Source organism: Pseudorca crassidens, chromosome 6 (genome assembly GCF_039906515.1).
Source record: "Pseudorca crassidens isolate mPseCra1 chromosome 6, mPseCra1.hap1, whole genome shotgun sequence".
Lineage (NCBI taxonomy): Eukaryota > Metazoa > Chordata > Mammalia > Artiodactyla > Delphinidae > Pseudorca > Pseudorca crassidens.
The window spans coordinates 115,596,302-115,617,509 of record NC_090301.1 but is presented as its reverse complement, the minus strand read 5'-3'; the positions used below and the strand labels follow the sequence as shown (position 1 = coordinate 115,617,509).

The 21,208-nt window shown below is 36.7% G+C and overlaps 1 protein-coding gene across 4 annotated transcripts in view; it reads right to left on the bottom strand.

The window, feature by feature from the left end:
* DPP10 (dipeptidyl peptidase like 10) overlaps positions 1-21,208 on the bottom strand; it is a 1,288,081-nt gene that overhangs the window by 102,273 nt on the left and 1,164,600 nt on the right. For all 4 annotated transcript variants that reach the window (XM_067742149.1, XM_067742151.1, XM_067742148.1 and 1 more), the window contains 2 exons: positions 18,134-18,288; positions 10,329-10,426 (listed from right to left, as the gene is read on the bottom strand). In XM_067742149.1, the coding sequence (XP_067598250.1) occupies positions 10,329-10,426; positions 18,134-18,288 (253 nt within the window). The remainder of the gene's footprint in view (positions 1-10,328; positions 10,427-18,133; positions 18,289-21,208) is intronic.

The window sequence follows — 21,208 nt, the reverse complement described above, 5'->3', positions numbered from 1 at the left end:
GTCCATCAAAGTAAAGATGTCAGAAGGACAAGCATAACTTGTCATACAGTGAATCCTGCCATATCTTCTTCAATAATCTCTTCAAGCTATCCAGCACCTTTCACAACTAGCTGAGTCTCACTTGAAAATTGCCTAGAAACTCAGTGAAATCATAAAATAAAGTTACCTAAATAAAGTTAACAAGGCAACTTTGAATCAAATATGCTACTGGTTTAGGATTAATCTTTGGCCAAATCAATGGGCCTTGTGATTCTTTAAAGATCTGTGTCTTGTTCACTTTCACTACGCTTTGTTTAAACTGATTTATTTTGCATGCTTTACCATTTTGGGCAGTGTGAATATTAGAAAAGGAAAAATATAGGAATTAACTTTTAAGAAATTTACCTAGAAGGCTTAGCATGGAGAAAAATGACAGTGGATACTATAATTAATCAGTAAAAAAGTGCTGAAATGTGATAATATATATTTCTAAGTAACTGGCATAAATGTTGTGCAAAACTGAAGTAAAAAATAATTTGATTGTTGTAAACAACTGACCAAAGACTGCAAAATCAAGGTGGTAATAGTTATTGAAAAATCTGGAGAGAACTGACATATAGAAGAATTTCAAACCTGATCAGAAATTTGTCTCACTTAGCTAAAGTGACTAATATTATATTTTGTTCCAAATGAGATGAATTAATATGAATGGTTTTTAAAATAAATAACAACAGGAACAACAAAAAGAATTTAAATATTCATTTTGAGTCTTTTCCTTTCAAACTAGCCCTCAGGTGAAATGTTTTAAGAATATCTTTGTAATGTCTTCCCAAACACTGACACATTATATTAACTATATAAGATGTGAAATCTTGATTTAAAAGAAAATTCATACTTAAAAAACATTAAAATTCAACTGGTGCAAATCTAGTGAATAAATGGTTTTTAAAGAGAACACTAAGTTAGGTATAAAATTAAGTTAAAAATTATTTATAGTCAAGACACATAATAATCAAATTACCAAAATTTAAATACAAAGACAAAATATTAAAAGAAGCAAGGGAAAAGCAACAAAAAATATACAAGGGAATCCCCAAAAGGTTAACAGCTGATCTTTCAGCAGAAACTCTGCAAGCCAGAAGGGAGTGGAAGGAAATATTTAAAGTGATGAAAGGGAAAGACCTACAACCAAGATTACTCTACCCAGAAAAGATCTCATTCATATTTGACAGAGAAATTAAAACCTTTAGAGATAAGCAAAAGCTAAGAGAATTCAGCTCCACCAAACCAGCTATACAACAAATGCTAAAGGAACTCCTCTACATGGGAAACACAAGAGAAGAAAAGGACCTACAAAAACAAACCCAAAAGAATTAAGAAAATGGTAATAGGAATATACATATTCATAATTACCTGAAACATGAATGGATTAAATGCTCCACCCAAAAGACACAGGCTTGCTGAATGGATACAAAAACAAGACCCATATATATTCTGTCTACAAGAGATCCACTTCAGACCTAGGGACACATACAGACTGAAAATGAAGGGATGAAAAAAGATATTCCATGTAAATGGAAATCAAAAGAGGGTTGGAGTAGCAATACTCATATAAGATAAGATAGACTTTAAAATAAAGAATGTTACAAGAGACAAGGAAGGACACTACATAACGATCAAGGGGTCAATCCAAGAAGAAGATATAACAATTATAAATACATATGCACCCAACGTAGGAGCACCTCAATACATAAGGCAACTGCTAACAGCTCTAAAAGATGAAATCGACAGTAACACAATAATAGTGCGGGATTTTAACACCTCACTTACACCAATGGACAGATCATCCAAACAGAAAATTAATAAGGAAACACAAGTTTTAAATGGCACAATAGACCAGATAGATTTAATTGATACTTATAGGACATTCCATCCGAAAACAGCAGATTACACTTTCTTCTCAAGTGTGCATGGAACATTCTCCAGGATGGATCATATCTTGGGCCACAAATCAAGCCTCAGTAAACTTAAGAAAATTGAAATCATATCAAGCATCTTTTCTAACCACAATGCTATGAGATTAGAAATCAATTACAGGGAAAAAAATGTAAAAAACACAAACATATGGAGGCTAAACAATATGTTACTAAATAACCAAGAGATCACTGAAGAAATTCACAAAGAGGAAATCAAAAAATACCTAGAGACAAATGACAATGAAAACATGACGATCCAAAACCTATGGGATGCAGCAAAAGCAGTTCTAAGATGGAAGTGTATAGCAATACAATCCTACCTCAAGAAACAAGAAAAATCTCAAATAAACAATCTAACCTTACACCTAAAGAAACTAGAGAAAGAAGAACAAATTAAACCCAAAGTTAGCAGAACGAAAGAAATCATAGAGATTAGAGCAGAAATAAATGAAATAGAAACAAAGACAACAATAGCAAAGATCAATAAAACTAAAAGCTGGTTCTTTGAGAAGATAAACAAAATTGATAAACCATTAGCCAGACTCATGAAGAAAAAGAGTGAGAGGACTCAAATCAGTAAAATTAGAAATGAAAAAGGAGAAGTTACAACACACACCACAGAAATACAAAGCATCCTAAGAGACTACTACAAGCAACTCTATGCCAATAAAATGGACAACCTGGAAGAAATGGACAAATTCTTAGAAAAGTATAACCTTCCAAGACTCAATCAGAAAGAAATAGAAAATATGAACAGACCAATCACAAGTAATGAAATTGAAACTATGATTACAAATCTTCCAACAAACAAAAGCCCAGGACCAGATGGCTTCACGGGTGAATTCTATCAATCATTTAGAGAAGAGCTAACACCAATCCTTCTCAAATTCTTCCAAAAAATTGCAAAGGAAGGAACACTCCCAAATTCATTCTATGAGGCCACCATCATCCCGATACCAAAACCAGACAAAATACTACAAAAAGAGAAAATTACAGACCAATATCACTGATGAATATAGATGCAAAAATCCTCAAGAAAATACTAGCAAACAGAATCCAACAAAACATTAAAAGGATCATACACCATGATCAAGTGGGATTTACCCCAGGGATGCAAGGATTCTCCAATATATGCAAATCAATCAACATGATACACCATATTAAGCAATTGAAAAATAAAAACCATATGATCATCTCAATAGTTGCAGAAAAAGCTTTTGACAAAATTCAACACCCATTTATGATAACAACTCTCCAGAAAGTGGTCATAGAGGGAACCTACCTCAACTTAATAAAGGCCATATACGACAAACGCACAGCAAACCATTCTCAATGGTGAAAAACTGAAAGCATTTCCTCTATGATCAGGAACAAGACAAGGATTTCCACTCTCACCACTATTATTCAACACAGTTTTCGAAGTCCTAGCCACGCCAATCAGAGAAGAAAAAGAAATAAAAGGAATACAAATTGGAAAAGAAGAAGTAAAACTGTCACTGTTTGCATATGACATGATACTATACATGGAGAATCCTAAAGATGTCACCAGACAACTACTAGAGTTAGTCAATGAATTTGTTAAAATTGCTGGATACAAAATTAATGCATAGAAATCTCGTGCATTCCTATACACTAATGATGAAAAATCCGAAAGAGAAATTAAGGAAACACTCCCATTTACCACTGCAACAAAAAGAATAAAATACCTAGCAATAAACCTACCTAGGGAGACATAAGACTTGTAGGCAGAAAACTATAAGACACTGATGAAAGAAATTAAAGATGATACCAACAGATGGAGAGATATACCATGTTCTTGGATTGGAAGAATCAATATTGTGAAAATGACTATACTACCCAAAGGAATCTACAGATTCAATGCAATCCCTATCAAATTACCAATGGATTTTTTACAGAACTAGAACGAAAAATCTTAAAATTTGTATGGAGACACAAAAAACCCCGAATAGCCAAAGCAGTCTTGAGGGAAAAAAACGGAGGTGGATGAATCAGACTCCCTGACTTCAGACTATACTACAAAGCTACAGTAATGAAGACAATATGGTACTGGTACAAAAACAGAAATATAGATCAATGGAACAAGATAGAAAGCCCAGAGATAAACCCATGCACCAATGGTAAACTAATCTATGATAAAGCAGGTAAGGATACACAATGGAGAAAAGACAGTCTCTTCAATAAGTGGGGCTGGAAAACTGGACAGCTACATGTAAAAGAATGAAATTAGAACACTCCCTAATACCATACACAAAAATAAATTCAAAATGGATTAGAGACCTAAATGAAGACCAGACACTATAAAACTCTTAGAGGAAAACATAAGGAGAACACTCTTTGACATAAATCACAGCAAGATGTTTTTTGATCCACCTCCTAGAATAATGAAAATAAAAACAAAAATAAACAAATGGGACCTAATAAAACTTAAAAGCTTTTGCACAGCAAAGGAAACCATAAACAAGATGAAAAGACAACCCTCAGATTGGGAGAAAATATTTGTAAACATATCAACGGACAAAGGATTAATCTCCAAAATATATAAACAGCTCATGCAACTCAATATTAAAAAAAGAAAGAATCCAATTCAAAAATGGGCAGAAGACCTAAATAGACATTTCTCCAAAGAAAACATACAGATGGCCAAGAAGCACATGAAAAGCTGCTCAACATCACTAATTATCAGAGAAATGCAAATCAAAAGCACAATGAGGTATCACCTCACACCAGTTAGAATGGGCATCTCAGAAAAGTCTACAAACAACAAATGCTGGAGAGGGTCTGGAGAACAGGGAACCCTCTTGCACTCTTGGTGGGAATGTAAATTGATACAGCCACTATGGAGAACAGTATGGAGGTTCCTTAAAAAACTAAAAATAGAATTACCATATGACCCAGCAACCCCAGTACTGGGCATACCCAGAGAAAAACGTAATTCAAAAAGACACATGCACCACAACATTCACTGCAGCACTACTTGCAATAGCCAGGTCATGGTAGCAACCTAGATGCCCACCAACAGACGAATGGATAAAGAAGATGTGGTACATATATACAATGGAATATTACTCAGCCATACAAAGGAACGAAATTGGGTCATTTGTAGAGACGTGGATGGATCTAGAGACTGTCATACAAAGTGAAGTAAGTCAGAAAGAGAAAAACAAATACCCTATGTTAACACATGTATGTGGAACCTAGAAAAATGGTACAGATGAACCAGTTTGCAGGGCAGAAATAGAGACACAGATGTAGAGAACAAACGTATGGACACCAAGGGGGGAAAGTGGCAGGGTGGTGGTGGTGGTGGTGTGATGAATTGGAAGATTGGGATTGACATATATACACCGATGTGTATAAAATGGATGACTAATAAGAACCTGCTATATAAATAAATAAATAAAATAAAGTTCAAAATTTAAAAAAAAAAAAGAAAAACAAACAAAAATTATTTATAGTCACACCACTTACATTTCTCTTTGATTAAATAATATGATTTTGTGTGTTTGTACCTAAACTATCTTATATTCATAAGCAAAATTTAGTCTTATGTGAGATATCTTAGTACATATATTCATAAGGATGAGAGTTCTCCCCAAAATAGAACTTGTAAAGTCCATTGGGGTGATTTCTAACCATTAAGATTTCCATAATAAAGTGCTGGAGATATCCAAAATGAAAGATAAGTAGAACTTGGCACGTAAGAAGGGAGGAAAGGTATTTACTAATTAAATTCCATCCTGTATTCTTTCTTTGTTCCAAGGTCCTAGGTGCACATCTCCTTATGATTTATAATGACTTGTTCAGTTTGCTTGTAAGTATTCAGGGCTCCTCTGAATGAGGAAATAAGGAGTGCCCTTACCTGAAAATGCCACACTCCTTGGCCTGCCTGCCACAGATGTGGCTGTCCTCCTGGAACTCCATCTCATGAACACATTAGATCTGGTGTCCCATGACCAGTGGCCAGTGAAAGTGTCCCTTCCTTATAACTGGCTTTCCTGCTTGTTCCTAGTCTCCATGGCTCTGGATTACCCAGGAAGTCCTCGAGGATCTGGTCCTCTTGAGCCACAGAGACATAGACAAGCGGGTTAGAGGGATTGCACTCAAGTCAAGAAAGACTTTCTATTAGCTGGGTGGTCTGGCACAAGAGATCTCATTGTTCACAACGGTATGTGGAATGGAGGCACCAGCATCACCAGCAGACAGGTATATTAGCAGTCACACCTGTGTTTTCACTGGCTTCCTGTCCAATCACTACTCTTTGTTCACAACAGTCTTTGTGTACATATGGTTACTCTGAGCTCACTCTCTTCCAGATAACCCAAGATCTCTGCACACAAGTGTATTGTGATGACATTCATGACCAACTCATAGCTAGTGCCCTCCAAAGACCTCTGTTAATATCCATGCTTTACTTGTAAGAAGGGTCACTTCCATCAACATAGATAAATTTAATTAGATTTTATTGGAAGGTATAGACATTCACTGGCAGAATAAGAGACACAGACTAGACATACTTCAATTAAATAGGAAGAAAAACCATGGCAGTTCAAGCCCAGAATGACAGGGGCAATATGACAGTGTCATATCAATGAAACAGGCTGAGAACAATGTGTCACAAAGGGTGGATGACTAAAGAAAGATTTTTGGTAAGTAGAATGTCAAAGACAGTGAGTGAGGAGAACCTAAAGACAAACCACTGTCTTTATTCTTCAGCCTGGAGATGAATGAACACAGGAGATAACCACTTCTCCAAAACAATGTGACAAATCTCTAAATCTGCATGATTCATTATTATAAAAATATTTCCTCTAAAAGTTAACTATGTATTTTTAAGTTCATACCAAAATTCTCCAATAAAGGTACATAGGCTTGCAATACCTATGGGAATACTGTCACTAATAAATATGGGGAAATTGCTACTAATACTGGTACCAACAAACTATTAATTTGTATATTTATAGAGCTAACATTTTCAAAAAATAAAAAGAATTTGTGTTAGCTTAGAATGATTTAAGAATACTGTGGTAAATAAAATTAGGAAGACAGATAAAGGAAAATAAGTTACAGGAGATACCCAGGTGTCAGCAGGGGTAAACTCCATGTCCAAAATACACTGATGCAAACAGCTGAAACATGATTCGTTACATAATCTACAATGCACTTGAGAAAAATATAGCAGGTTTTCAGGAAAAGTACAAGTATTATTTAGGTAAACCATAGATGCGTGTGTGTGTGTGTGTGTGTGTGTGTGTGTGTGCGCGTGTGTGTGTGTGCATGTGCGGAGAAAGAGAGAGAGACAGAGAGATTGAAAGACACACGCCACACACACACAAAGACAGAGAGAAAGAGACAGGGACAGAAACAGAACTAGAAACAGAGACAGAACACTTTTCACATGGCGTCAAATTATTGTGTGTTCTTCTGGACATCTCCAACACGTCCCTAAAGTAATAAGAATGATAAATTTTCAGGCAAATATTATCCTTAAATCATGTCTGTTGAATATTCCCCATTTGTCAAATCTATTATCGAATTTGCCCCTTAGCACTCACCCCCAAGGTCTCCAGAGGCTGGACACTACAACGAGGCTCCCTAGCCCAAGAGAGACTTCTGGAGGAACTCAAAGCTTTAGAGAGAGTTCAGGGTGTTTATTCCCAGGACCCACTCCCTATTAGGGCCCGGTTTGGCAATGACTTAATTGTTCTACCTGTGGACAGGTCCTGTTGGTCCATTCTGTTCTTCAGCTACAAGCCTCTTCAGGCTTCCTAAGTGAGTCTGCCCCTTGCTCCTTCAGTCCTGGGGCAGTAAAGGCTTTCTGCTATTGCAGACTCTGTGTTGCTTTCCTGTCCCTTGTGAGTTTCCTTTTAATCCCGTGCATATCTTTGTTAATAGTCCCTTAATTAACTGCACTTCAATTACCCCTCTTGAGTGTTTTTAATATCCAGGACCCTGACCAGTAAATTATGGAAAATGTTATGCTCTTTTAGATCTCAAATGTCTATCTAACTAGGGAGGGCACAATAGTTTTCTAGCAAATTTCCATATGGCTAAAGTACTAAGTGTTAAATATTATAGATATTGATAATCCTAAAACAAAATCAAGGAAAAGTATGAGTTTAATTTCCATTTGATGTGCAGATAAATGCAGCATTCTTTGATTTGCACCATGGATAGCTCTATTTTGTTCATGTCGGTGTGTTTGTAGGCCCATCAAAGTAATACCGGTGCTCAGAGAGGTTAAATGCAGATGATAGGAAATTGGACTAAAGCTTTCACCAGGAACAAATGAGTAAGGAAACATAAAAACTGAATATTCCTGGGGAATATTGAAAAAAAAATTCTGAAGTAAATTTTGGTCTTGAGTTTTCCAACTAAAGGAGTAAATCATACACTTCGGTGCACCAGAAGTGCCAAAAGTGCCAATTGTGGTTTCACATGCCACAACTGGCACTTAAATAACTACGAGGCAGAAAAAGAAACATGTTACATACATTGTGCAGATAAGGTATTACATGACTCTCCCAAATGTAGACCAAGTTCATTGATAAACCAACATACCTGAATTACAGTTAAGAACTTTTTCTTCACAGGATTCTTCCTCATTCTTAGAGGGATCTAGAATACCATTCTATGTACTGGATTTCCAACATCTAAAGATATGTGATATCTTTTCGCAATGGGTGACTAATTTGATCACATTGTACCTCAAATATTAAACAGATATATGCTTAACTAATACTCTAATAATGACAATTGATTCTGTCTTTACAAAGCTTTGTATTTGATGACACTGCTATGTCCTAGCTGGTGAACTCATTAGAAAGACTCTTAGGTAACAGCATCAAGGTCAGGAATCGCTACCTTCTATTAGAAAGAAACCTGGATATTATAAAATTGACTTCCATTTGAAAGATTTTAAAAACTGATAAAAATGAGAAATTATTATTTTAAGATTAAGGTATTCAGGTTTAGAGAGAGGTACAGTGACTTATCCAGGGTCACACAATAAAGTGGTAGTAGAGATGTGACTCAAACGCTCCAGGTTAGTGTTCTTTATTGTTAATTCAGAGCACTGAACAAACCAGAGAAAAAGATAAGCCTTAAGGATCACATAAAATATTAATAATTTTCATAATTGCTTCATTTGTGTCCAAATCTTTCATGGCTGGTAAACCAAGCTCAGAAGTAGAAGTTTCGTCTGATTTAGTCAACTGTACTGTATTCTATAAGTCAATTTTAATGACCCTGTAAGATCTTTCATCACAACCTAGATGAAATGCTCTATAACTTGAAACAGGCTTTACTTCACTTTCTACCTCTACTACCAACTAATCTTTAGCATAGTTTTTCTTTGGGCCCCATCTTTTCCACCAATAATAGGAACAGTTTATATTAGATAATAATGGGGGTCTTTCCAGTGTAAGCATTCCATATATTTTTAATACTTTTTCAAGTAGGAAATATTTCTACATGCTAAAGGCTGCACTATCTGTGAAAATCCCAAATATGATGAAATTTTCCCAAATATGTCAATGGAACACTGAATGGAATTTCTACTTGAATCAGTCACCCTGTGATTATTTTTGATGTCATCAAAACAAACTCTAAGCTTAGCCTTATACCATTCAATACAGTATAAAACTATTTTCCTAAATCAGCTGCCTATTCCATCTCCAGGACTGCTGTAAATTTTCACAGGATTAAAATATTTGAAAGAATCACCTTTGAAGTCTGAGACCACTCTGGATTTCACAATCCACATGGTCATTTGATTAGCTGTTCAAATATTGGAAATTTTGCTAATACTAAAATTATGTTTTTGACCCATAAAATGTGTTTCTTTTCTCCCCACTCAGACTTAAATAAGCAGGATTCTTATGTAGGATATTTCAAAACAAAATCTCATTAAATTTCTCTGCGTGGAAAACAAAGCTAGGGAATCATTGGCAAGTTACAGGGAAAAGGTTGGAAAATTACACACATTTTAGGAAGATTATACTCTTTGAAAGAGGACCATTTAAAAACATTGAGTGACTATTTTCAGGAAGAAAATTCAATGGAAAATTATCCTTTGTTCCCATCTCTCTGTCACATCTCCTGCCAAAGAGCTAATTCTTGGTATCAGTATATTTAGTCATTTTGTGGTGCTGGTAATGACCTCAAAACTCTAAATGCTTCCTGGGAACAACAAAAGATCCACAATGAGTTCATTCCTGCACTAATGGACGCAACCTCAGTTTTATTTTCAAGTGAATTTCTTGAGCTGATCACATCTCTCTCTAAATTGCAACAAAATGATAATTGGAGTTAAGAGATCTATCTTCTGGTAAAAGTGAAATTGAAATTACATACCTTGATTTAAAGTTATCAGGTGGCATGAGTTCCAAAGTATGAGTTGGTCCATATAGGTTTACAACATATAATTTGATTGTTGGGTTCACTTGACCTGCCTTTGAGAAAATGAAAGTTGCAATGCAAATACATTATTAGAATATATTGAGAAAGAAAGAAAATGCATTTTTTAATAGATCTTTATTGGAGAATAATTGCTTCACAATACTGTGTTAGTTTCTGTTGTACAACAAAGTGAATCAGCCATATGCATACATATATCCCCCATCCCCTCCCTCTTGCATCAACCTCTTATCCCACCCCTCTAGGTCATGGCAAAGCACCGAGCTAATCTCACTGTGCTATGCTGCTGCTTCCCACTAGCTATCTATTTTACATTTGGTAGTGTATATATGTCAATGCTACTCTCACTTTGCCCCAGCTTCCCTCCCCCACCCCTGACACCATGTCCTCAAGTCCATTCTCTGTCTACATCTTTATTCCTGCCCTGCCACTGGTTCATCAGTACCAACTTTTTTTTTTTTTTTACATTCCATATATATGAGTAAGTCAGAAAGAGAAAAGAAAATGCATTTTGATTCTTCTACAATTTTGTGTTAGAATGGGCAAAAAAGTTTAATTTCTCTAAAGTAGAAATGATTTTAAATGCAACAACATGATTGCTTTCAATTGTTTTTGTAGATTGCTGCTTCTCTAGCACTTTAGTCAGACAATTAAAGGTGACAGAAAATCATGATGACTTTACTCATTAGGCAGTGCTCTGTGTTCTTCCCCTAGAATGACACCAGAAGGGCTGGCTTTACGAAACAACTAGTAGATAAAGCAGCTGCTCACACTATAGGATATGAAAAGCAAAGGGAAGAAAGCTTGGCTAATTTAAAAAAAAAAAAAAAAAAAAAAGAAGAAAGAAAAAGAAAACCTACCCTATCCCAGTGCCACATGTTTAAAATTCCACAATACCTAATTTCTTCCATGCATTAATCATCATAGGTTTTCTTTTAAATTATAATGAATACTAAATGAGGTATAAACGTCCCTTGGGATGTGGACCATGGAGCAGAATGCCCTCACTATGTACCTGGCATGAAGACTAGAAAGGCAGTGGTAAGAAAATGTAATTTGAGTTTATTAAATCGAAATTTATGAAATAATAACTAGTCTGTATAGTAGTTCGTATGTTTCTGGCTCCTACTATGTGTTAAAGCAGCACATGAATTATCGTATTCTATGTTCCTACTACAGTCCTAAGACTTATTTATAACCATTTTCCAGATGAAAATGGAGAAGCTTAGCAAATTGTGCAGCGTGAAACATCCAATAACTGAGGGAGCTAGTATTTAACCCCAGGATGCTCTTAACTGCTCTAGATTTGCTTCCATTCATTCCTAGGCCTTCAAAGTTTTTCTAAATACACTGTGAACTCTTAGCGAGCAGAATGGGAACTTATGCCAATATATCTCAAGCATGTAGGATGAATGAATGAAAGAATGTTTATGTGAATAAATAATTAACAGAATCAATTGGCTACGTGTGGCTCAATGTGTTTCTAAACAATACACCAGTATCATTGTGGTGTAGCTGCTTTGTGAAGAGAAGACCATGTGAGATATACAGAGAAGGACAAGGAAATTAAAAGCGAGTTGAATTAAAAGACCTGACAAAAATCTAAAGGGAATGATAAAAGTGATTTAAAGATACCAAAGAAAGATTCAGGGCTTCCCTGGTGGCGCAGTGGTTGAGAGTCCGCCTGACGATGCAAGGGACACAGGTTCGTGCCCCAGTCCGGGAAGATCCCACATGCCGCGGAGCGGCTGGGCCAGTGAGCCATGGCCGCTGAGCCTGTGCGTCGGGAGCCTGTGCTCCGCAACGGGAGAGGCCACAACAGTGAGAGGCACGCGTACCGCAAAAAAAAAAAAAAGAAAAAGAAAGATTCATGTTTAAGGAATTGGTACTGACAAAACCCAGAGTTAAATCAGGAGAGAAGCAACATAATGCATTCCACCAATAATCAGTAATAGCTCCTCAAGAATGTTTTGTTAAGTTATTAAAAATAACGAACATGGAGGGGAGGAGGAGGGATGAATAGACGAAGTAACAGGATTTGTAGAGCAGTGAAAAATACTCTGTATTTTTCATTACACATATGTCCAAAACCATAATGCATAACAACAAGATGGAACTGTAATGTAAACTCTGTACTTTGGGTGATTATGATGTGTCAATGGAGCTTCGTCAATTATATCAAACACACAACTCTGATGGGGGATGCTAAGTGGGAGCTGGGGGTATATGGCACAAATATCTTCCGTCCTCTCAAGTTTGCTATGAATCTTAAACTGCTCTTAAAAAATAAAGTCTTCATTAAAAAAATGACTAGCATGTCTGTGGGAGCATATCACACACATCAGAAGTTTGATCCAAAGAAAGGGGTCCAGAAAGGCTTTCATTTTAGAAATGCAGTGACTATAAAGAGAGATTATGAAAATGGTTCATATGATAAAGGGCTTCCTGGAAGATAAGCTATGAGCCTGCCTCACAGAGAAGGCTCAGGCGTCAAATTTTGTAAAGCTTTTTATTGCTCTAAAACCCTCCAGTGCTTGGGTTCATCTGTCTTGGGCAATTTAGCCTTCTACCTCATTTAGGAGGTCCCTTTCACATCACTTTTGTTTTAATTCCATTGCCATGTTTCTCCCTGAAAGTATTGGTCTTTCTCTGTATTTTTTGAGTCTAACCATTTCTCTAGCTTGATCAGGTATGTTAAAATTTAGAGCTGGGGCAGAGTATTTAGCAGGTCATTCAAAGTTCTTTTTTTAAACCAGCAGCATCAATTAGAACCATAGAAACACAAATTCATGGGCCCCAAACGGACGGACCTATATTCAGACCCAGAATCAGAATCTTTGGGTGTGGACCTAAAAATCTGTGTTGTAAGAGGATTTCCAGATGATTCTAATTAATATGCAAATGTTGCTAAGACACTGATATATGTGCATATATCTATATATAGATATATACTACTGCTCAGCAGTTATTAAAGGTGAACTTGCATGAAAATCATCCAGAGGGCCTGGAAAGCTAATTAAACCACTGACCGCTGAAGCCTACCTCCAGCATCTTTAATGTCTAGATGGGACATGAGAATTCACATTTCTAATAATTTCCCAGATGAGGCTGACATTGCTGGTAAAAGGGCAACAATTTGAGAACTGGTTCAGTTTAATCTACGAATCAGAGAAATCTGGGTTCAAGTTTGACTGTTATTTATTGGATATGGACCATGGACAGGATGTTAAATATCCTCAAGTATTATTTTATTTGATTCTCAAAAATGAGACATTTCTCTGAGAATACGTCACAGTCAGAAGTTTTGAGCCAAAGTAGATTTCCTTTCAGTGGAAAAAACCATCTCATACTTTTGTTATATGGACTAACAAAATGATGATTTTCAAAAGTGCCAAAAAATAGTATATACTTAATTACATAATTAATTAACTCATGAATTAAAAATAATGGTCAGACACTGATTTTTCTAGTGAGTGAAAAACTGTGTTCATATTTTTTATCTTTCAAAAAACTGATTAAAGAAAAAGAGAAATTAAATTAAATTTGATCAATTTTTATGAATTCTTATCAGTGATGTCTTATTTCATGACATACTTTGTCAAAGATATACACAGTTATTACCACATATTAAGGCAGTTTTTTTCAGGTCTTATAGGACTATCCAGGATCACTGGTATCCCAATTAGCTTTCACATGAAAACAAATTAAAGGTTGTGTACACACCATGAGTCTAAAAGTCCATGATTGAAGTACAAGATAAAGTTAGAAAGCCATTACTATAATAAAGCATTTATGAAAAATGCCAACTAATTTATTATATAAATTTAAAATACTTTCAGATTCAAATAATAGGAAAGTTTGGAGCCATCATTAAACAAGAGGATCATTGATAAATGAAAACATAACCACTTAACATCCGTTTGGTTCAAAGGGAATGCAAGTTTGTTATCTCCCTCTGAATTTGTATGAAATTACTGGAACTGAAAGAAAGTAAAGAAATGAAAACATCTAAAAAAAAGAGTTGTGTATACCTATGGTCAGTTTTAGACAAAAAACCAAACATTAAGCTCTTTCCAAAATTCAGCTCTCTAGCATTCTATAATCTCCATTTGATTTCTTTCCTTGGAGTTTTGAAATTAAGTGCACATTGCAAGTTCATTTGTACCCTTTAATATTTGAATTGTTTCAATAGTTTGCAAATTAGAGGAGTTCATCTATTCGCTTTTTAACAGTCTAATTTGCTACAAAGACTGCAAACCCATAGAATCCTTCCTCTATGATTCTGAAACACAAGCCTCAATAATACTTAACCTTATTTTACTGGCAACCAAACTGTCATTAAATGAGATAATGTTTTAATTAAGAAGATTAACCTGAGTTGCTGAGATAGAACTGTGCATCTTTTTGGTGCTGAATTGCTAATGATAGGGTATTTATAAATTCTGAATTATGCTGAATTAAGCAAAATACAAATATATTTGTTTAGTGTAAGTATTTCGTTAGTAAACCTGACCACATTGGGTATTTGCTGCACTCGTTTTAATCTAGTTTAATTTGAAGCACAATTTAGTGTGAACTCTATGCATTACTTCGATGTCTAAAGCACCACTTTTTGGAAGTTTATTGCATAAGTAAGAACAAATCAAAACAACACATTTGTTAGCGGAAAAACTAACAAACATTTTTTTTAAACCAGAGTAGAAAATAATGAGACTGAAAATTCAAGTAATAGACCGAAAATTATTCTGAAATTTATTCTGAGAACAAGGATGAAAACCCAGACCTAGTTTCTTTGAGTCCTGTTGTCTTAAGCACCTGGGCAGATATTTCTACTGACAGCCACGTGAGGACTTGGGATTCTTTCTCTTTGGCCACTATAATATTTGTCTTTATTTTTAATACTCCTCAATGGTAGTCATTAATATACACTCAGGACCTTCATTATGTATTACATACATCATTTATTAAATATACAGGCTAAGAATTTTACTCATACAGAGCTGAGTCATTTGCAGTTAATGGAGCAAAGAGAGCTCCACATCTATTCGTTAACCTGACAAGGAGATATTTTGATTCTAGCTACATCTTCTGAGATACAAGTTAACCTACGGTAGTTTTAGACAGAAAGAGAGAGAGAGACAGAATCAATAAACTTGAGTTATTTCTCTGTTCTCTAAATAACTATGACTTTTATAAAAGGACTTAGCCTTTTAGAAGCTTAGTTGGCCCAATTGTAAAACAGAGGCACTTGTGAAGACGGCCGAATGAAGAAAAAACGTGAAAAGTCTCCCTGAAAATATATAGCATATTATTAGCACACAGGATTTACCCATTTAGTAAACAAACATTATTATTATTTTATGCCTAGCTTTACTATTAAGGAATATTAATTAATTAAATAATAACTTATTAAATAAAAACAAATTGTCTAGGTTTGTCAACCCAGTATCTTCTGACTTACTGATGACTTATTTAGATTTTCTCAGATGTTTCTGTATGTCCATTTGTTTGCCTTAGTCTTGATAAAATTATAAGGCCTAGGAGTGTCCAAGTTCAAGCACCAAGAGTCTGTAACTGAGAAGGCAACTCGAAGATGCAGCTATTACATATGGCTCTTCTGTGTGAATCCTAAAATCCCCACTCCTCTTGGAAAATGAATGACAGAAAGTGGTCCCTTCCCTGGGGTTGATTTTATTCCGTTTGTGCAATGCACACACTGAACAGCTCTGAGTGACTGTCTTGCCCATTGACATGTGCTTTTCACAGTATGGACCCATTCTTCATTTTGTATTTACATTGTCAGGTGAACTTTCATTATTATAAGTAAATCAAATGGGGTGAGAATATATTTCAAAAATCTTTTAATTTTTTCTCTGGAAAAAATAACTGGTACAGGTATGTTGTACCCGCACAAACTGTCATACATAAAACATGGCTAAATCTACAACTGGAGAAGACATAAGTACTTTTCTTGGAGTACCATACAAATGTCTTGGGAAATATAATTATTCTGTTGTTGTCAAATTGCCATTTTTTTCCTGAAGAGCACTGAGTATACGTGCTTTCAGATCTATGTCCAGAGAAGACCCTAAAAATAATATTTCAAAATCATGGAATCTTATTCCTCTCAAACCTGCTGTCTTCCGTAGCTGTCAATCAGTCACTCTGTTACTACAACCTATTGGAAGGAAGATAGGATGGGGAGAAAGATAGCACAGAATCTCCCTGAGGAAACAGGCTTCGCAGCCCTGACTCTCCATATTCACTACTTTCCTTCCTCCTGTCCCCACCTTGGATAACTTGAGTCTTGTAGATGATTGGAAAATGAGGAAAGTCATTCCCCCCAACCATGCCTTCATTGCAGGAGTAGAAAAATACACGTGATGGATAATTTTTCCAGTACTCTGCCCAGTTAAGGTACTGCACAAACTTAAAGGTATAAAACCTATTGTACTTTGGAAACACAAGGTACAACTCACTAAAGAAATGGCTTAATAAAGACTTCTAAATGAAATCAGCAGCCTTCTCTTACCTCATTAAGAGCTAAAATGTATAAACTTGAATTTTAAAAGTTTTCTATAAGACATCCTTACATGATTAATGCTTGCGGGGGGGGCTCACTTTTTTTTGTTTTGTAAACATGGGGAAAATAAACTTTAAAGCAAGAGACCTTAAATAATTAACGATGACGTATAAGAGAAAAACCAATACACTCCAGATGGTTCCACAGCCTGCTTTCAGAGGCCTCACCCAACACTTAAAAATAGTTTTGCTATCTGGGCAGGGTTTCCATATTCGCTTCACTCAATAAAACAATTCCATCTATTCCAGCTAGGCCTGGCTATGGTTCTACCCCAGCATTTGATAAAGTATGTTCTGCCAAAATAATACTGGTGCTAATATTAATACTGATAAATTCTCTATGGTTAGTCTATTCTTTATTGGTGATTCTTTATGTTCAGTCTTTATTTATTTATTTATTTATTTTGCGGTACGCGGGCCTCTCACCGCCGCGGCCTCTCCCTTTGTGGAGCACAGGCTCCGGACGCGCAGGCTCAGCGGCCACGGCTCACAGGCCCAGCCGCTCCGCGGCATGTGGGATCTTCCCGGACCGGGGCACGAACCCGTGTCCCCTGCATCGGCAGGCGGACTCAACCACTGCGCCACCAGGGAAGCCCTAGTCTATTTTTTATTGAGATTATTTATGCTTAGTCTATTCCTTACTAGGGATTCTTTATGCTCAGTCTACTTTTTTAGGAGATTTATAATACACATTAGCAAGCAGTATATTAAGTGCTCTAAGAAATCATCTGGAAAAAAGCTAGATTTTTTTTTTTTTAAACTGAGAATTCCCAACTTATTTGACTGTGACACTTTTTGCGCCTGTATAATAGCTATTAACAACTCACAGAATATACCTTGGAGAAACTTTTGCCCTGGGATCAATGCTGCTTCTTATGTTTTTTCACCCTCTTTTCAACTAGGAAGGTGAGGGATAAAGAATGAGAGCATCAAAGTGAAAGAAATACAGCAAAAGTTCCTGCACCCTTGAATCATCTTTAGCTGTTCATACACAAGCACTGCGCACAGACCGCTGCAAGCTCTCAGAATGATGACTCTGTCGACCGGTAAGGGGGCTTGTTTTATTCTCCAAAGACAACTTTTTCATGAACTGAGAATACTATCAATCAAGTCACGGGCACACAGAGAGGGGGGACAAACAGGGCTTCCACTTCACTTACCTTAGGGTATGGATACTTCTTTCCTTTGGGATACAAAGCTCCAGTAAACCGGGGGATAACCATGTTAGGCACCAAGGAATCATTTATCATCAGGAAGGCAAGCCTTTCTCCATCTGGTGACCACCAGTGGGCGATGTGAGAATGCAGAAGTTCCTCTAGAATAAACGAGTGTTATTTGAAAACAACTGTAGATGTGGGTTCAGTGACCCACAAACATCTGTCCTTGAAATCTTCATTGGACATAAATCTTTTCTATACAGTGTGGTGGATTTTATCAACTTCATGAAGAATTCTGTATTTCTGAGCTACCCTTTTGATCCCAAGAAAAGGAGATGCAAAGAAAGGAAAGAATAAAGCAGTGAAGTCAGGATTTCATGGATTGTCAACAATGTGAACAGAGGAGATGAAAGCACTATCAGAGTAAAAAGAATGAGAACAGTAATTGAAGACTGAAACATGGCATAAAACCATATTCGTGTCGTTATTCATTCATATCTGCATTCAGTCCTATTTCCATCCTCTCATCATCAAACAAGTGGAATACCTACTAGATTCGTTAAACTATTCTAAGCTCTAAGGAAATAAAATTTAAAAAAATATACTGGATATCTTTCACGTGACCCCCGATCCACTATCCACTTTTCTACACCTGATTTCTGGCCCAGGAAATTAACCTGTATGAACTGTATCAAAAGGGCTCCCATGCTCTCTAGAGCATGGCCACTATGGTACTGTGGCAAGAGATTAGAAGAAGGAGAGTAAAGTCAGAGTATGTATTCCCTTGGCTCTGTCCTGAAATGTCACCTGAGGCTTGCTGAGTGCTTTAAATGATCTCACAACTCCTATCAATGCAGCCTCATCTACGCAATTTTCTCCTTTTGTATCTGATCATGGCTCACTTCTATCATCATAGGGGTGCACATTGCCTGGCTGCTACTAGTCTAGATTATAGTTCTGTCATTTATGGATCCCCTATACCTTCACCTCTGTAAATTATCTTTTTGTAAATAAATAGTTTTCAAATTATTGAACATGCTAACTCTTTTCCTTTTAAGACCCTAACATAATACCAGCAGTAGACTCAGAAAAGACACCTACACAATTAGATTTTGAGATTAGGTTGGAGACCTTTGATGTAATAATAACTTTTATGGGGGGAATTGGGAGCATAGATAATCCATAGCAAGGGATGGAATCATGAATAATCAATTGTCACTGGTGATGACATAGAATAAAATGCAGCTAGAGAGGAAAAGCGTTTGGAGGACAAGTGATGGTGACACTCAGTTGCTACAAAAACGACAACGATAAAGATTATCAGTGAAGTTCTTATGACACCTCAGAGGGAGTACATAGGAATAAACAGAAATTGAAATCATGCCAACTAAATTAGGAAAACACAAAAGGTCACCATGGCAACTTTGGGGTCCCTATCTTCTGTAGTTGAAGAGCAGATGTGGCTGAGGTCCGAGAGAACATAGAAAGTGTTGCAGAGGTGCAACACAGATTAGGGTCTCAACTTCACTTGTGTTTTAAAGCTAAGACAGCAATATTGGGAGAGAAGTATTGGGAGCCTGACAAATAGGCTAAGGATGCTTGGGTAGATGTGTGCAGCACACTTACTGCTTTCTGGACCAGTCTCATAAATAACACATTTTATAGTGGAATGTCGGCTGAAGATTTTGAACCTCAAAATTTCCACAAGTCTTCTTGCTGACTGAAGCAACCTCTATACAAGGGAGCTAGACCTTCTCTGCATAAAGGCAGAGTGAAAGAGTAATTCCTGTAAATTTTAAGAGGCTGCATCCCTAGGGAAAAGGTTAGAGATGTAGTAGCCTAGGATACACTGGGATATCTATTAAAAAGTGAGGAAATTTGTTGGGATTATATTTATTTAAAAGTAAAGAGGGCCTGTACTCTGGATTTTGAAGAACACCGTAAACTACATTCACATGTGCTGACCTGTTTTGTTCCCAGGTAACCTCTAAAACTGCCAGTTCTGAGAAGAACCTGAGCAGGAGAGGGCTGTGCAGCAGACCAAGGCCATGGTCCAATCTTTCCTACCATCTTCACCCTGTGACCCAGCAGATACGATGGTAATCCAAGTGTCTTTCCCAAACAGAGATGTTGTGTGAAGCTTCCGGCAATCACCGTATGACAATCAGAGCACAGGCATTACAAGCTTTAGGGAAAGGCCATTTTCTCCTGTGCCGATAAATATTCCCCAATTCAAAAGCAGCTCTCTACTGAGCTATGGTAGAAATAATTAGCCTGACCATGGGATACCAAGTGACTATGCAACCCAAACTGTCCATCTTATCTGATTCACTGACCATAAAACTAAACACATACAGCTATATTCCACTATAAGATAGAAGTGGTTTATAAGGAACTGGACTAGAACGTATAAGTGAACTGCCCATCATACTGCATCCTCTGCTTCATCCTTTCTCCTTCATTTCACGTCTATGCCTCAGGATGCCTATGCCTCTGACATCCTGACATAAGCTGGCAGAGGAGGAGTAAATGTAGGCCTGGTTTATGGGCAGGTTTGCGTGATGTACTTGAACACACTGGAACTGGACAGGCTCTGCGCTATAATCTTACCCAGGAGTGGCCTAAAAAGACTATAATAGACATAAATCCTCCCAGTTGGAAGACTTTTAAACAAGATAATTAGCTTTCTGCTTCTTACGGAAGGAGACTTGGCCTGAAGCATAGGTCCATCCAGACTCATGCACAGTAACTAATAAATGGTCACCTGATCAGATATGGAAAAGTAAAATCACAGAATGAGTGACAGGAAGTCTAGGGAAAATAAGTGCATGGACTTGTCAGGAGGGGTAAAAATGTAAAAATGTGAAGATAGTAGTGTCCACCAGGGCACATCCATAGCAGAGGCGGCTCTCAATGACCAGATGGACAGTATGACCACCGAGTGCATGCCAGTTTGTCTCTCGCTGCCAATGATAATGATCATTACTAAACACTTGACATGGCATTATTTCCCAGCTGGCCCAGCTGACTACCTGGCGACAGGTGGATTACATGGTAACTCTTCCATCAAGAAAGGGT